We start from the raw sequence: 18,730 nt of genomic DNA, 5'->3' as shown, positions 1-18,730 counted from the left end.
TCCACTGAGGATGTTAATGTTTGGACTGAGTCGAGGGCTTTGGCAAGCGCTGCGGTGACTCTGTGTTTAACCACAACAGGACAAGCAGTGTTTTCTCTGGCACGTGTGAGCATTTGTGCCTGATCTGATGCTGTCTGCTCCACTTTCACCTCCCAACAAGCCATGTCCCATTTCAGGTAATTGCAGAACAAAACATTTCTAATTAGAGATAACAATACGAGGTTATTTCTAGTCGTCATCTATGGAGTCGGGAGTCCTTTTGTGGTCATGACCAAATTAGCAGCGGGGGGACGCACTGACCCACGTAAGCGGCGCTGAATTTGCCCATGACCTTTAATTTGCTGTGAATTCTTAATGTTGTTGTTGCTTCAGAAGGTGGCGGGATGCCAGACTGTAGGATTAGCCATGTCATTAATTTTGTGTTGTTCTACGTTTGCCAAAAAAAAACCACGAGCAGTCGGAGACAGAGATTAATTCCTGCGAGCGGCGAGCGGTGAAGGGCAGCCTGCAAAAACAGTGCGCTGCCTACTTAGTCAGCATTTTAGCCATCATGTGTGTGTTCCAGATGCAAAGCTTGTTCCAAAAGATAGTACATTACGACATTATGCTGCCTTTTAGATATCTTTTTTTTGGTGCAAGGCAGCATCACAGGTCAAGTAAAATATAATTTATGAATAAAGCAATGCAATGAGCTCAAAAAAAAAAAAATAATAATAAATCACTGGTACATCTTAGGGTCAGCAAGATTTTGTATTTATTTTTTTTAACAAATGAATACTTTTACTTAGCAAGGATGCACTAAATTGTTCAAAAGTGACAGTAAAATCAGTTATAATGTCATAAAAGATTTTTATTAAAAAATGCTGTTCCTGAACTTTCTATTCATCAAAGAATGCTGAAAAAAGTATTGTGGTTTTCACAACAATATGAAGCAGCACAACTGTTTTCAACATTGATAATAATCAGAAATGTTTCTTGAGCAGCAAATCAGCATATTAGAATGATTTCTGAAAATCATGTGACACTGAAGACTGGAGGAATGATACTGAAAATTCAGCTTTGATTTGAAAATTTTAACATGTATAGTTTTTTTAAATTGTAATAATATTGCTGCACTTATTTTTTAATAAAAAATAAATGCAGCCTTTGTGAGAAGAAGAGACTTCTTTAAAAAAAATACTTTCATTACATACTGAAAAACAATAATAACAATTTTTTTTAATCTCATTAAAAATGAACAATTTTACATAATATGTGCTATGCATTTATTGCACCACTAACGAAAATATACTGCAACACGAAAATGTAAATCTAAAGATGTTCTGAGGAGTGTTTCAACAAAACATTTCTTTACGTAACTTTAAGCAACTGTTGTTTTTCAGAAGTTGCATTTGAAATCCACTTTCCCTCCAAAAATCAGAGGTGGCTCATTAGTTTGAATGAATGTGACACTTCTGGTCTCACTCCTATATACAGCTCCTTAACAACGGTTTCCAGGGCAACACACTTTTACCCCAGTACAGTAGAGTACAGTAGAGTGTCCTGTCTGTCTGTGAAAGAAACGCTCACTGAACACTTTCAGATTAATCCTTTGACATGTACTGCTGAATTTAGAGTTTCTGTCTGAATGTGGGTAGAAATGCAATTGAAATAGTGTTATCTCACTGTAAACAATTACTGGCCATTTATTTACTTATTGCCCTAGAAATATACATCTACACTGTTTGGTCACTAATTAGCAAGTGCTGGGAAACGATTCACAATATCCCTTTCCAAATGAGCAATCTCTCAGGGATCCTTGAAGACTTTGCTAATCAGGAAGCAAAGCAAAGATGGTATCTAGTTATAAGTTATGAAATGAGTTTTACCTCTTACTACTAAACTTGTAATCTTTGTGTGAAACTACTTCCACGTTCATTTATTCAGACCTGCAGTGAGACAGTCCTTCACATACACCATGGTAAGATTTTGTAATATTGTGGTTTTCACAACAATATGAAGCAGCACAACTGTTTTCAACATTGATAATAATCAGAAATGTTTCTTGAGCAGCAAATCAGCATACTAGAATGATTTCTGAAGATCATGTGACACTGAAGACTGGAGGAATGATGCTGAAAATTCAGCTTTGATTTGAAAATTTTAACATGTATAGTTGGAAATTATGTAATTATTATCAATGCTGAAAACAGTTGTGCTGCTTAATATATATTTTTATTTTTTTGGAAACCATTTTTTTTAACATGTATTTGAATTAAAAATCTTTTGTAACATTATAAATGTCATTACTGTTATGTTTGATCAATTGAATGCATCCTTGCTAAATAATAATAATAATAATAATTTAATTTAAAATTATTTTACTGACCCAAAAGAAAGAGAGAGCATAAAATAAATTAAATCAAATCTATACTTATTAAATTACAAATCTACACTTATTCTGCTGGAAATAGTGTTTCAAAAGGGCTGAATACCAGCAGTCTCAATGTATAGTGTTTTAAATTGTTTTAAATAGCATATTATGGATTATATTACAATTATTGAGCATGCATGTTAATTTATATTTGTACATTTTAAAATATTTGTATATTTAACCATTCATTTCTCCCACACAAAACACACCAACTGAGCAAATTAATGCAAATAATTTCTCAAATAATATTCTTTCATTGATAATAATCAGAAATGTTTCTTGAGCAGCAAATCAGCATATTAGAATGATTTCTGAAAATCATGTGACACTGAAGACTGGAGGAATGATACTGAAAATTCAGCTTTGATTTGAAAATTTTAACATGTATAGTTTTTTTAAATTGTAATAATATTGCTGCACTTATTTTTTAATAAAAAATAAATGCAGCCTTTGTGAGAAGAAGAGACTTCTTTAAAAAAAATACTTTCATTACATACTGAAAAACAATAATAACAATTTTTTTTAATCTCATTAAAAATGAACAATTTTACATAATATGTGCTATGCATTTATTGCACCACTAACGAAAATATACTGCAACACGAAAATGTAAATCTAAAGATGTTCTGAGGAGTGTTTCAACAAAACATTTCTTTACGTAACTTTAAGCAACTGTTGTTTTTCAGAAGTTGCATTTGAAATCCACTTTCCCTCCAAAAATCAGAGGTGGCTCATTAGTTTGAATGAATGTGACACTTCTGGTCTCACTCCTATATACAGCTCCTTAACAACGGTTTCCAGGGCAACACACTTTTACCCCAGTACAGTAGAGTACAGTAGAGTGTCCTGTCTGTCTGTGAAAGAAACGCTCACTGAACACTTTCAGATTAATCCTTTGACATGTACTGCTGAATTTAGAGTTTCTGTCTGAATGTGGGTAGAAATGCAATTGAAATAGTGTTATCTCACTGTAAACAATTACTGGCCATTTATTTACTTATTGCCCTAGAAATATACATCTACACTGTTTGGTCACTAATTAGCAAGTGCTGGGAAACGATTCACAATATCCCTTTCCAAATGAGCAATCTCTCAGGGATCCTTGAAGACTTTGCTAATCAGGAAGCAAAGCAAAGATGGTATCTAGTTATAAGTTATGAAATGAGTTTTACCTCTTACTACTAAACTTGTAATCTTTGTGTGAAACTACTTCCACGTTCATTTATTCAGACCTGCAGTGAGACAGTCCTTCACATACACCATGGTAAGATTTTGTAATCTTTTGCTCACCAAGACTGCATTTATTTGATCAAAAATACAGTAAAAACTGTAATATTGTGAAACATTATTACAATTTAAAATAAATGTTTTCTATTGTAATATATTTTAAAATGTAATTTATTCCTGTGATCAAAGCTGAATTTTCAGCATCATTACTCCAGTCTTCAGTGTTGCTATTTGTAATTATTATCAATGCTGAAAACAGTTGTGCTGCTTAATATATATTTTTATTTTTTTGGAAACCATTTTTTTTAACATGTATTTGAATTAAAAATCTTTTGTAACATTATAAATGTCATTACTGTTATGTTTGATCAATTGAATGCATCCTTGCTAAATAATAATAATAATAATAATTTAATTTAAAATTATTTTACTGACCCAAAAGAAAGAGAGAGCATAAAATAAATTAAATCAAATCTATACTTATTAAATTACAAATCTACACTTATTCTGCTGGAAATAGTGTTTCAAAAGGGCTGAATACCAGCAGTCTCAATGTATAGTGTTTTAAATTGTTTTAAATAGCATATTATGGATTATATTACAATTATTGAGCATGCATGTTAATTTATATTTGTACATTTTAAAATATTTGTATATTTAACCATTCATTTCTCCCACACAAAACACACCAACTGAGCAAATTAATGCAAATAATTTCTCAAATAATATTCTTTCAATGTATGTGTCACATGTTCCGTGTGTTGTGCTCCCCACGTGCTCCTATGCCCTTATTTGGTTCCCTTCCTGTTCCTGTCCTGATTATGTTCTTTAGTCCCAGCTGTCTAGTCCCAGGTGTTTCCCATGTTATTTTATGATTATTGATCCCAGGTGTTCCTCGTCTTCCCCTCGTCCAGTTCTGTGTATTTATAGTCTGGCCATTTCTAAGTTTCTTTGTCAGGTATTGAATGTTCGTCTATGTGCTACTAGTGCAATGTGACAATACCAGACCAGAGACAGTAAGCGGCGCCCCTTCTCCCCGTGTTTGTTTTTTTGTTTTGAAAGTGTTTTGTTTTCCTGTTTTCCCCCCGCGGCATGGAAACCGCCGCACGCTTCTCCGCGCAGTTGTCAAGCCCGCCGTCCACTCCGAATACAAGCCCATCAGCCGTGCTGTCTGTTTTCCCCCCGCGGCATGGAAACCGCCGCACGCTTCTCCGCGCAGTTGTCAACCCCGCCCGTCCGCTCCGAATACAAGCCCACATTTTATGATTATTGATCCCAGGTGTTCCTCGTCTTCCCCTCGTCCAGTTCTGTGTATTTATAGTCTGGCCATTTCTAAGTTTCTTTGTCAGGTATTGAATGTTCGTCTATGTGCTACTAGTGCAATGTGACAATACCAGACCAGAGACAGTAAGCGGCGCCCCTTCTCCCCGTGTTTGTTTTTTTGTTTTGAAAGTGTTTTGTTTTCCTGTTTTCCCCCCGCGGCATGGAAACCGCCGCACGCTTCTCCGCGCAGTTGTCAAGCCCGCCGTCCACTCCGAATACAAGCCCATCAGCCGTGCTGTTGTCAAGCCCGCCGGCCGCTCCGAAGACAAGCCCGACGGTCGCGCTGTTGTCAAGCCCGCCAGCCGAGCCTTTCACCCCAGGCCTGGAGGAGAAGGCGGTTGGTTCTGGTCCCTAGGCTCGCTCCAGTGTCGGCTCCAGCCCCTGAGTTCACTCCAATGCCTGCTCCTCGAAAGCGCATTGCTGTGCCTGCCCCTCCAGTGCCAGTTCCTCGTAAGCGCTTCCCAGTTCCCGAGTTTAGCCCGCGGAGGGCTCCTGTTCCCGAGTTTAGCCCACGGAGGGCTTCTGTTTCAGAGTTTAGCCCAGTGAGGGCTCCTGTTCCCGAATTTAGCCCACGAAGGGCTCCAGATCCCCAGTTAAGCCCAGGGAGGGCTCCAGTGCCCGGTTTTGGCCCAGAGAGGGCCTTGGAGCCCGTTATCCTCTCAAAGTATTTTTTTTTGTATATTAAAAAAAAGGTAGGGGGTTATGGGGCTGGGGGTTATGGAGCTGGGGCTGGGGCTGGGGCCTAGGAGGCTCTGCCATGGCCTCCCGAGCTCCCTGCTCCCAAAACCCAATTCATCACACAGAAGCAACAGCACTTAACAATTGCTTTAGAAATAGATTTAATTCATGTTATTGTGTGCAAATACACAAGCTGATGCAACACTTCTCGCAGACAATGCCCCTCCTCACGCAGTCCTTAGGAAGCAATAACCCCATAGAAGAAACAAGCAGATCAGCGTTAAAACGGGAGCTATTTAAAGGAAGACTGCATGCCGGTCTGTTGCAGATAAATGTTCGCCTGCTATCAGATTCGTGAATATAACAAACTGTCATGCTCAGACGGGCTTAGAAAATGAGACCGGCCTCAAAGTCACCTTTTGGGTTTTTTTATGCAAGCAAAAGACATGTTCAGTCTCAAGCGAATAACGCTTCCACCAAGTGTGACGACTTTCACTGGCAGCATCTCTTTCTGCACGCTTCATTCCTTTGCGAGTCAATTAGTGCTGATATAATTTATCTGAGATTCTTTTTTCATAGCAGTAATTATTATTTTGGGGGCTTTAACCTGCTAGATATAATCCCACAGCTGTGCTGACCATAACAGTCACACGGCCTCACAGAAACACAGCTGGACAGCAGACGGACGTTAACCGCTTCAATTGTTAAGACTGAAAGGGAACCTGGAAACTTCCCTGATCAGCTTCTAATGCACTATAAAGAGGTTCAGAAAGGGAGTTTTTGCAGCGATGCAATGGAAGAACCATTTTTGGTTCTACAAAGAAGCTTTCAGTCATCAGATCTAAAAAGAACCATTTTTTCTTAGTGTGAAGAACATTTTGATTATCTAAAGCACCTTCTTTCCACTATAGAGTGCATTATGCCCGTCCACTTTTTCAGCAGCGCTGGTTCCAGAAGTGTTTTTTACCCATTCATTGTGCCCATTTTTAAAAAGCGCTATAAGCCATGAACCAAACCAACCAGCTAAAAGGAGCATCACAACATTACAAACATTGATTAGAAGCAAAAAAGTAAATGAAAATTGGGGGAAAAGGTGCAAGAATGTGTACCTAAGTGCTCTGGTGTGGGAAAGAACTAGAATCCCATGATGCATTGCAAATGACATAATCAAATTAAAACTGATGATAAAATATAAAACTATTCATTTAAAGTTGTTTATTGTATCTATAGAAACAATATATTTTTCTATTTTATTGCAAAATATGCATATGCATATATATATGCACTACCATTCAAAAGTTTGGGATCAGAATGATTTTTTATGTTTTTTTAAAGGAGTTTCTTCTGCTCATCAAGGCTGCATTTATTTGATCAAAAATACAGGAAAAAATGTAATATTGTGAAATATTATCATGATGTAAAATAATGTTTTTCTATTTTAATATAAATAAAAAATGTAATTTATTTCTGTGATCAAAGCTGAATTTTCAGCTTAATTCCTGCAGTCTTCAGTGTCACATGATCCTTCAGAAATCATTCTAATATGCTGATTTATTATCAGTGCTGGAAACTGTTGTGCTGCTTAATATTATTTTGAAACCTGTGATACTTTTTTCAGGATTCTTTGATGAATAAAAAGTTAAAAAGAAGAGCATTTATTTAAAATAAGAAATATTTTCTAACAATATACACTACCGTTCAAAAGTTTGGGGTCAGTACATTTTTATTCTTTCTTTTTTTTAAATAAATTCAAACTTTTATTCAGCAAGGATGTGTTAAATTGATAAGAAGTGATAGCAAAGATTTATATTGTTAGAAAAGATTTATATTTTGAATAATTGCTGTTTTTTTTTTACTTTTTATTCATCAAAGATTCCTGAAATGATTTTAGCAAATGGCTGCAATATAACAAAGAGTGAAAAATTGAAGGGGGTCTGAATACTTTCCATACCCACTGTATATATATATTTAAGTATGTTCATCATTCACGTGCTTCATTGGGCGGAGCTAAAGAGCTCATTTGCCGCTTTTGCTCTCTGATTGGTGGAATTTTCTGTACAGCTTCATGGGTAATGTAGATTTCACTAAGAAATCCTCTATTAAAAAAGACTATTTTAAAAATCAGTTTAAATTAGCATAAACTGATAGCTTCAAGGAAAGCATATGCCAGGGATGACCAACGTTGGTCCTGGAGAGCCACAGTCCTGTACACACCTGCACAAGCTAATCAAGGTCTAAGAGTTACTAGAAACTACAGGCAGGTGAGATTTTATCAGGGTTGGAGCAAAGCGCTGCAGGACTGTGGCTCTCCATGACCGACCCGCATTTATCATCGATTAACAACCTCAGAGCTCACAACAGGTCTGTCTTTAAATGTTTATCAAGTTATTGTTAAAAATCACTGCGAAAAATGAATGGAGTTTTTACTTCCGGAACTCAACTGCTGCACTCTATAAAGATAGATGCCTTTACTTTTAAGAATGTACTCATGAGAATAATGGCAGACGGGGATTGTGGGTAACTAACGGCACCAACCTCCTCCGCAGTGCACGCTGCAGTCCTCCCAGCTGCTGTGAGTCCACAGGTACATGTGTTCTGGTTCCTTCACCGGATCACTGATGTTCTCCTGCGACTGGTTCAGGGCAACCGTGTATTCATAATGGATCCCGTACGTCTGATCGTGGAACAGCAGAACCTGAGAGAAAAATGGGACAAAGTGAGAAAAAGAGCATTCAGGAACTCTAGCCTTTCTTTATTAGCTTCTGTGTTCTGTCCAAGATAATACTTTTATTCAGCATGGATGCATTAAGAATGTTGTTCTTTTGAACTTTCTATTCAAAGGATCCTGAACAAAAGATTTCAGTTTCCACAAAAATACAAATCAGCACAACTGTTTTCAATATTTCTTGAGCATATTAGAATGATTTCTGAAGGATCACGTGACATTGAAGACTGGAGTAATGATGCTGAAAATTCAGCTTTGCATCACAGGAATAAATTACATTTTAAAATCTATTCAAATAGAAAAGTTATTTTAATTTGTAATAATCTTTCAAAATTTTACTGTATTTTTGATTAAATAAATGCATCCTTGGGGAGCAGGAGAGACTGCTTTCAAAAACATTAAAATGTCTTACTGTCTCTAAAATGTTTAACTATAACATATTATTATTATACAAGATCATTGGAGGTTGTTAGCCCCAAAAAAGTTGCTACAGAGGCAAGTTATTACATTTCCAAACTACTGTGATCGAATGGATAATTCACAAAAAGACCAGGATTTTTGCATTAAAAAGTTCATTTTAGATTTTATTTTGATTTTATTTCAAATTTTCCCTGACCTCAAAGCCAAATTCATCCAGATATGGACATATTATGAGTCTGGCGATGAAGAAGTTCACTGGCCTTAGCAAAGCTCAGAGCTGAACCCCACTGAACTCCTTCAGGAACACAGACTGTTGTTAATTACAAGCGTATAGGAGGTGTCTGTGTACATTTGGCTATACATTGCATCTCCAGAGGCCTGTGAACAGGCGTAAGGTCTGATTTCAAGCGGCAACCAAAATGCCATGAGGAAAAAAGGATCACTTCCATTCATTCCCATAATCATTTCCAGGGACGGAACGAGACTCCAGCCTCCAGCACACCCTTTATCACAAGATTCATCTCGTGAGAGCCGTTCCTCACAGACGGTGGAGGTTAACAGCCCCCCAGTCCCCTCAAAAAGAGCCGTCTCACTGTCAGCCAGTGGCTAATAACATGAATGAAACTATACACAAAAGAACACAACCAAACAGGCAGAAGAACATTCAAAATACTCTACAAGCTCACCAACAGCAGATGAACAAAATATACAGTGAGTGAATCTCATGAAAACATGTCCAGGTCACTCTAAAATCACAAGTAAAATAATGAAAATAAAGATTATTTTTTTAGGGCCATTAACATTTTTGCATTTAGACATTATTTAATTGTAATTAAACAATTTTCAAACAAGTTCTCATGGTTTTTCAGTTTCTTAAATGTGATTCTCATAAGAATGTCTTCAAATAAAACTGCATTAGTGTAATACATTCATTTTTGTCATATAAATCAGCAAACAAATGCATTCTCCCATCATGTACAGATCATTATTTAAATAAGATCCATTGGTGAGCAAGTGATGTAATGCTACATTTCTCCAAATATGAAACGTCACAAGAGAATATTCACACTGAGGGCAAGATTGGCATGTGCCCAAATGCCCATATGGTTTATCTGGCCCTGTGCACATTATATATTTTTCCTCACCTAATTTGGAGTATTTTGCATCAATTTAGTTATTCAAGGTCAGAAAAAACTCAATATCTGGTCTAAGGACGACCAGAGACATTAGAAATTTAGCTGAAATATTCTAAATGAGTCTGAAAACACTGACCGACTGAAGTGGAGCATCTGTCCGCCAAAGGACGTCTGAGAAGAAAGCTTCATCTAAAGCCTGCTTCACTGCTTAATTACTCTAATTAGAGATCTCTCTCAAGACACCTTCTGGCTCTCCAGACCAAACAAACCTTTTTGCTTTAAACTTTCGGTGACTGTGGGGGAGTGGAGATTACACGTCTATTCTCTTCATCATAAAGAGCTTCAAGGAGGTATTAACTGAAACAATGCACCTGAATTTTAGGATTAGAGGACTGGCTTGTATTCGATAGTGAGCAGTAAAGTGAGTTTTCGCGCTATTTTTTAATTAGTTAATCCTATCATGCACTAGATGGACGTCTTTGGTTATTGCTTAAATGTTTTCTTTTTGACTACACACATTTCTCCGTTCCAGTGTTTTTAACTAAAACGAAAACATTTTCATTCATTAAAATAAAGCTGAAATAAAATAAAATATAAAAATTAGACAAAAAAAATCTAAAATTAAATTAAAATTAGAATTGAAAAGTACTAAAATTACTAAAAGTGAAATAAATACAAATAAATTAAAGTGAAACAAAAAATGTTTTAACTTAAATTTACTTTAAAACATTTTTTACTCAGAAATTGCTAGTACACTTCAGAAATAATTACAAAGGAATGGAAAGGAACACATTGTAAAATGTGTAAATAAAATGCACTACAATCTACACTCCTAATTGAGATTGTAGATAGAGTGTCAATGGTCCATTTGAGAGATAGGTGGCGGTAATGCACTTAAGTCGTGGCCTAATGGTTAGAGAGTCGGACTCATACCCCAAAGGTTGTGGGTTCGAGTCTCGTACCGGCAGGAATTGTAGGTGGGGGGAGTGAATGTACAGCGCTCTCTCCCACCTTCAATACCATGACTGAGGTGCCCTTGAGCAAGGCACCGAACCCCAACTGCTCCCCGGGCGCCGCAGCATAAATGGCTGCCCACTGCTCCGGGTGTGTGTTCACGGTTTGTGTGTGTTCACTGCTGTGTGTGTGCACTTTGGATGGGTAAATGCAGAGCACTAATTCTGAGTATGGGTCACCATACTTGGCCACACGTCACTTCACTTCACTTCACTTTTTATAAGTCTGCGATCTGCCGTAAAGCAAGAAGAAGAAGACGCGACCGCGCTCAGGACAGTTCGGACATAATGATATAAATACTGTTCATTTTCTTGCACAGACCGATCGTTTTGTGTCTTTACACATCAGTGTATCGTCATGAGTCGGAGGGTTTAATTTGGTTTTGTTTGTTTGTTTGTTTTTTACTCTCAAAGCCGTGATTCCTATTCACTTCCATTATAAGAATGACAGACTGCAACGGTTTGAGTTCAAAATCTTCGTTTGTGTTCTACTGAAGAAACAAAGTCACCTACATCTTGGATGCCCTGGGGGTAAGCAGATAGACATCCAATTTTCATTTTTGGGTGAACTATCCCTTTAACTTGACGTGGCTCAATGCATTAGACAGTGATTTTAAAAGACCAAACTCTGCACACACCATTACCCAACCTTAAAAAAAAAAAATTTAACACCCACTCCCTTCATTTTAATACATTTTTCAGAAATCAAGACTTAATATCTTGTCATTTAATTTTGCTTCTCAAGTAAAGTATCAAGTGCATTGATTGTTTTGAGAGCTTGGATCTTGGTTTGGAGAAATCGGTAGAAACTAGGCGTACTTCAACTTTTGTTGACGTGTTTTGAGACGTGTTTTCTGTATTTCTTTCTGCAGCGCTGCATCAAGCTGCTTTAGCATTGTGAACGGGCCCTAACGCCACATGACATCATGATGAAATCATTGCAGTCGGTGTTCGTGTCGACACACGGGTGGAAAAGCTGCTCTAGACCTGCATGAAGGTGAAGACTTCAGGTTCAGAAGTGGCACCGTCCCAAAAACATCTGCGTTATTGCTTTCAAAACATTTTGCGTGATCTGTTTTCCATTCAGTTTATGCATTTACTTTGGATTCAGCAGACTGCCGTGTTTTCCGAAAATAAAATAGCATGTTTTGTTAATCCTGAAGTCGTTCATGATGAAGACAAAATATGCCATAATTATACTTTAAATCAACCAGACACCAGGAAAACATGACAGTTACAGTCAGCATGAAATCAAAATCGCCCCCATTTACTTTATTAAAATGACAATTTACCCAAAAATGAAACTTCTGTCATTATTTACTCACTATCATGTCGATCCAAACCCATATGCTGTTATTTTTTCCAAAGAAGTTTCATGCAGCTCTTTACACACATAGGGCCTATTATGGGTTATGAAAGGTTCATATTTTGGTTTTGGGAGTCCCCAACAACAGGTTGACATGCATGCAAGGTCAAAAAACACTTTCATTGTCTTATAATATGCGGATAAAAATATTTTTACCTTATCTGCTCAACAACTCCCAAACGATTCGTTTAACGATTCATTCTTCCATAGCACTGCTTTGCGTGACGCTAATCTGTTCTGATTGGTCCGATTGGTCTCATTTTAATTTCATCATGTCTATAATGCCTGATAAAGCAGCGTTTGTGAGCACAGTGCTGCTTTGTGTACAGTGTTACCGGGGAAACCGTTATTTTTACCGCTTCAAAAGCGGCACCTAGTGGCAAAGAATTAATTTGCATTTTCATTCAGACCAACGCAAAAAGACCAACAAGTGGCCGGGCAATATGCTAATGTTTCATGTTGACATCAACATGAAACGGCCTGGGATTCATTTTAAAAATGACTCGATTCTATGATTCAGAGTCGACTCTTTCTTTTGAGAGACAATAACTTTATACACAGTGCACTTTCAGATTTAAAACTTGGCAGGATGTTTTCATTCACTAAGAGCTGTTACACGCTGCATGAAAGGTAATTTAAAAAAATCCATAATAGGGGCACTTTAAGAAACAGTTATGAAGGTGTACTCTAAGGACACTTAAGTGGCTTTTATTTCATTATATTATCTGCGAGTACAGTTTAAAAAAAAAATAAACATTTAAAATTTGTAAAATTATTGTAAATTGCAAGTACAATACAAGCACAATGAAATGTGCATTCAATACAATTATAAGATATTCTGAAGAATGTTGGCAACCAAACAGTTCACGGTAGAATGGGGAAAAAAATACTATGGAAGTCAATGGCTACCGTCCACTGTTTGGTTACCAACAGTTTTCAAAATGTCTCCTTTTGTGTTCAGCAGAAGAAAGAAACTCGTACAGATTTGGAACAACTTGAATAAATGATGACAGAATTTTCATTTTTTGGGAGAAATATCCCTTTAACTATCCCACTTCTTTTTCACAAATGAACGTATGGTGAGTAAATAATAATGACAGAATATTCATTCAATGTTCATGATTCAATCAATTCTCTGAAAAAAACATGTCCAGGCCTACAGTATTTCCCACTGATCATATAATTATGGAAATAAAATGTGCAGCGGATGGCTTTTTACTCTGACTTTAAAAGCACACTTCAGAAACGTGTGAAAGACGGTAAAGATCTAAGTAAGAGAAAGGTGCATATTAGGACCTAATGTATTTACCATGAGGTGGAGCGGAGTCTTAGTGGGTCCCTTGGCAGACATCTTTTCCCACAGTCCTCTCCTCACGTAGCGGACCGTGGTGCCAGCAAGCTCAAACTCCCCTGGCAGCTCGATTTTCCAGTCATTGTTTATGGATCGCTTGCTGGAGTCCTTCAGAGCTGCAACAGTCAAAGAGGAACACATTTATCTAATGCACACTACACAAGCATCATTACAGCAAAACTTTGAGATTCAATTATCAAATATAACAAAATCATTTGACCTGATTGAATAGCTAACATCAAAAAGGAGATTTTCTTAAAATACATGCCAATCATACCGCGTGCAGTACATTATACATACATGCTTTATTATGCTTATATTTCAAAGTCAATAAAAATAATCAGTGATGTACAAAGCAGGGTTACTTTAGTATCATTGAGAGACTACAATAGCTTTATTAATATCTTGAATTAGTTCTTATTTTTTTATCTTCTGATTCCAGTAAATTTTTTAGTAATGTTGTGTTTTTGTCATTTTTATTATGTAATTATATTTATATTATGTAATATATATAATGTCTATATATAGTCTTAATCAGTTAATTTAATAATTTTTATTTCAGTTTTAGCTATTTTAGTATATCAAGACACACAAAATGAAAAAGAGAAATGTTTCCTTGCCATCTAGCTGAAATAAAATTCATGCTCATTTAAAAAAAAAAAAATCTGGCATCTGAAATCTTCATATCTGTATCTGTACGGGCTGTGTATTGGCAAGAATCTGACGATACGATACAGGGGTTGCGATACGATATGTTGCGATACTGTAAGCAAGGCGATATATTGGGATATTTCTTATTTTAGGAATAGGATATATTTTAGGAAAGCTGTCATTAAGAACACACCACCAAACCTTAGCAATAAATATATAAATAAATAAATAAATAAATAATTTAACCAGAACACAGTGGGATCTGCATTTGCAATAATCAATCCCTGTAACATTCAACATTATTGAACCACTTTTTGTGCAGTACGAGCCAAGGGGGAAAAATGAAAGGATCCTTTAGTTAAATGTATAATATGTATTTTTATAAAAAGACCATATATATTTTTAGACCCTGCTTTAAAGGTTCACAGTTTAAGTTTACAACTGTAACATAAAATGTCATAACATTTTGATCTGAACAAAAGAATTACATCTGCTTAATATCAATAAAAAATAAAGTGCTTGCAGGATTCTTAAAGAAAACAAAACAATTTTAAAACAATAAAATATATACAGATGTTAAACATTCTCAGAACCTTTCCACTTGGATTTCACAGGTTTTTCAGTTTGTATTTATGTTCCGCGTGGAATCATCGAGACCGAGACGCGAACACCGCCCCCAACTGCACAAAACGCCCCCATCACGAGAGAAAGCTGCGTGAAGGCTCTTCAAAGGGTACGGGACGTGGCAAGCAGCAGAACCGAGGCGGCGCCCGCGCCACGGTCCCACGGTGGACGTTAAAAGCCCAAATTTCAGCTTTGTACACTGAAACGGTAACTGGATCCTCCATCATCCTCATCCATTACTAGCAGCGAACTGTATTAACGCTAACATTAGTGGCGCACCTTAATGCTAGTATTTCATGTCACTGTCGCCAAACAAAATATCGCGATACTCACATTTATCGATATTTTCTTACACCCCTAATATCTATATCTGTATTTTATTTAGTTTGTTATATTTTATGCTTTAGTTTAGGAAATTATAATAACCCTGGTGCAGAGTCACATACATTACACTTTAATTTTATTTTAATGTGGGACGCACAATAAAATATTCAGCTGAACTTTAGCTTCTTAAAAAAATGGTGTAGGATTTACTTTGCAACAATTTTCACTCAGAAATTGCTAGTAAATTTCACAAATAATCAAGTAATGCATTTAATTAAACATGATATTTTTTAAGTAGAACGACTGAAATCGTATTCTTGCAAAACCAAAATAATGTTTTAATTAATTAATTTAATTATTATAAAATTATTTTCAGCATCAGTAAAAATGTATGCTCCATGACTGTAATGGTGGGAACTGTAATGTATTTTATAACATTTTCTTTCTCAATGCATCTCTGCCTTCACATGGTCCAAAATCCAGAGCAATCTTTTCATTTTAAAATGCAACTCAAACACATTCTTACCATTATGCATTTGAACTTCTTGTGTTGAATGAGCTACTGTATATCATTCTTCCATCATTAGCTCAGTCAACCGATTTTTACACACATATACTGATGAAGCAGCAGAGGTTAAAGACGTGTGATTGCCCACAGTCTGCTGCAATGAAAACATGAACTGGTTTGTTTTGGAGAGCATCTGCGCTGAGCTCAATGGGAGGGGTTCACTTTCATGTCACTTCAAGCTTTTTGGCTGGAATTAAAAAATATTCTTCTGCTCTCTTACAAAAGATGGTAAACCAGACCCAAGCTAAACATATGTTTACCTCGCCCTGCGCATGAATCACAGATTGCATCCTGCCAATCAATATTAAATGAAAGGCATTATAGAATAACATTTATGCGTTGCTTGAAAAGTGTCCAAAATGAGGCATTAGAAAGCCTCTATACTTCACAATCTTATAAAGCTCAATCTATAATATCTGAGAATGTGGGCATTTTTAATAACTTCAACCCAGGCAGTCATGTGATACTGACCTTTGGGAGAAAGGATGTTTGTTCAGGAATATGAAAAGTGAAGCGTTATTATGATCTGTCAGCATTATGTCTGTGAAGTCGGACGGCGAGGCACATTAATTCTGAAAGTTCAAGGTGCCTTTTTAAAAACATCTGACTCATTAAAATAAATTAAATTACAATGAATATGCTCATCAATTGTGGGCCAGCCGGGCAAATGAAGTCTTAACAAGATTTATCATATTCTCTCAAGTGGGTTTCACTAAATACAAGAGAGAATCTCACGAAAGTCAAGACCATACCATAACATTATTTGGGCATATTTCACCCCAAAATAAAAAGAATGAAATAAGAAATTACATTTTGTTTAAGAAAATGAATCCTTGTAATTTTGCATTGTTAAATCAACTTCATGACATTTAAACACATTCCCTCCCTAATATTTATTACCATAATGCAAACACAGAAAAAATATTATTACCATCATCCTCATCAATATACTATTTAAAAAGTATTTTGAATTTATGCATTTTAATTTATGCTATAAAAAGTATTTTTTTCTGAAAACGAATATCTATAATGGAAATTGCAAAAAGAAAAAAAGAAAAAAAAAAAAACATGGATGCATTACATTAAAAGTAAAATGTATTTTTGTTTAAAGAAAATTAAACTTGATAGACAATTAAGATTATTTTACATTATTATTTTACATTAATTTACATAAATGTCCTCCACAATTCTCATTATTACAATTAAAAATTACATATTATTATTTATTAGTATTTACAATTGGAGGGATAAATGTACTTAAATGTCCTGCAATAATGTCATAATTAAAACATATAAAATTTTTCAAAAGACTTCATTTGTTTATTAAAAACATCATAATATATACTATATTTCTTGTCTTCTGATCTTATGGGTGAAAAATGACCAGACATGCTTCTGTGACATTCACTCACAAAAGCTCATATTTAGTGGGCAAAAAAGTATTACGAAATTAGTATTGATCTGCATAAAGCAAATCTTTGTTATACATCCTTAGCGTGAGTCTCATCCTAATGTGACAAGCAGCTTGTCAGCAGAGAAGCGTCATTTGTCATAGCGCAGCATTAGAGACGACACCTGGCGTGATTCCTATCTACAGCCATTACGGAGCTGCTCCAGTCTCACTCAGATCCATTGTGTGGCCATTTGGAAGACTGTTGTTATGGCAACAGGTTGAGTAATTACCCAGAAAGCTATGGGATGGTTTGTCTTCCACAACTTTGATTCGCCGAGCTCCCACCGGAATGACAGCTGCCTCGATGTAACCTTTGGGAAGGAGAGAAATAAGAGGAGAAACGAGAGAAAGAAGGGTGGAAAATGAAAAGAGACGAGCAGGATTTCATACTGGTGCACAGGTGGGCAAACACAGGTGCAGGTGTGCATTTCTATAAATATGTTGTGTATGTGGATAAAGCACATGTACAAACAGTGTATATTCCTGGCCAGTCAGAGTAGATCATTCACAATGAATACGGTAAGTTTGAATCTACAATATATAATATTTTTAAATGTTATATTATTTATTATATACCTTTCTATACACCTGATATCATATTGTATAGATATAATATAATAAAATTATATATTTGTTATCAATGTTGGAAACAGAACATATCCTTGCTGAATAAAAGTATTAATTTCTTTAAAAAAAATTAAATGAATTCATTAATTAATTAAAAGAAAAAAAACACTGACACAAACTTTTGAATGGTTGGGTATATTATTACAAAAATGTTGAATAAATGCTGGTCTTTTTAATGTTAGAAAACACACAAAAAAGTATTATTTATATATAATTGTTTCATTATATAATTTATTTTAAATATGTAATGTTTTATATAAATTAGTTTATAACTAAATATAAAATAGGGCCAATCAAATACAAACACAGCAACCTGAGACTTCATTCTGAAGTGACACCATATAGACTATATAAAATCTATATCAGTGTTATTTTATAATCATTGAGATACTACTATAATTTTTTATTAAGGTTGTTTTAATGTTTATATTTTCCATTTTCATTTTAAATGTAATCAAAGTTTGTAATTTTTGTTGTGTGCTTTTGACATTATTATTTTTTTTAAATATGTCCATACAGTTTTAGTTTTAGTTATTTTAGTACATTAAGTTAGTATATAAAACTAGCTGACATAAAATAAGGTCAAGTTTTATATTAGCATTTCTATTTTATTTTATTTCAGTTCATGTTTATTTCATTTCAAGTAACATTTTTTAAATTGTTTTAATAGTGTATAGTTAAATATTTTTAAGAGTGTATATATATATATATATATATATATATATATATACAGTGGGTACGGAAAGTATTCAGACCCCCTTAAATTTTTCACTCTTTGTTATATTGCAGCCATTTGCTAAAATCATTTAAGTAATTTTTTTTTCCTCATTA

General features: G+C 35.4%; 1 protein-coding gene across 1 annotated transcript in view; it reads right to left on the bottom strand.

The window, feature by feature from the left end:
• adamts17 (ADAM metallopeptidase with thrombospondin type 1 motif, 17) overlaps positions 1–18,730 on the bottom strand; it is a 125,762-nt gene that overhangs the window by 23,690 nt on the left and 83,342 nt on the right. The window contains exons 16-18 of the mRNA XM_016236124.1: positions 17,503–17,583; positions 13,611–13,768; positions 8,177–8,336 (exon numbers count right to left, since the gene is read on the bottom strand). Coding sequence (XP_016091610.1) covers positions 8,177–8,336; positions 13,611–13,768; positions 17,503–17,583 — 399 coding nt within the window. The remainder of the gene's footprint in view (positions 1–8,176; positions 8,337–13,610; positions 13,769–17,502; positions 17,584–18,730) is intronic.

This window comes from Sinocyclocheilus grahami, unplaced genomic scaffold (assembly GCF_001515645.1).
Source record: "Sinocyclocheilus grahami isolate Dianchi unplaced genomic scaffold, SAMN03320097.WGS_v1.1 scaffold481.1, whole genome shotgun sequence".
Lineage (NCBI taxonomy): Eukaryota > Metazoa > Chordata > Actinopteri > Cypriniformes > Cyprinidae > Sinocyclocheilus > Sinocyclocheilus grahami.
The sequence above is the reverse complement of the archived record's forward strand: the minus strand, read 5'-3'. Positions and strand labels throughout refer to the sequence as shown.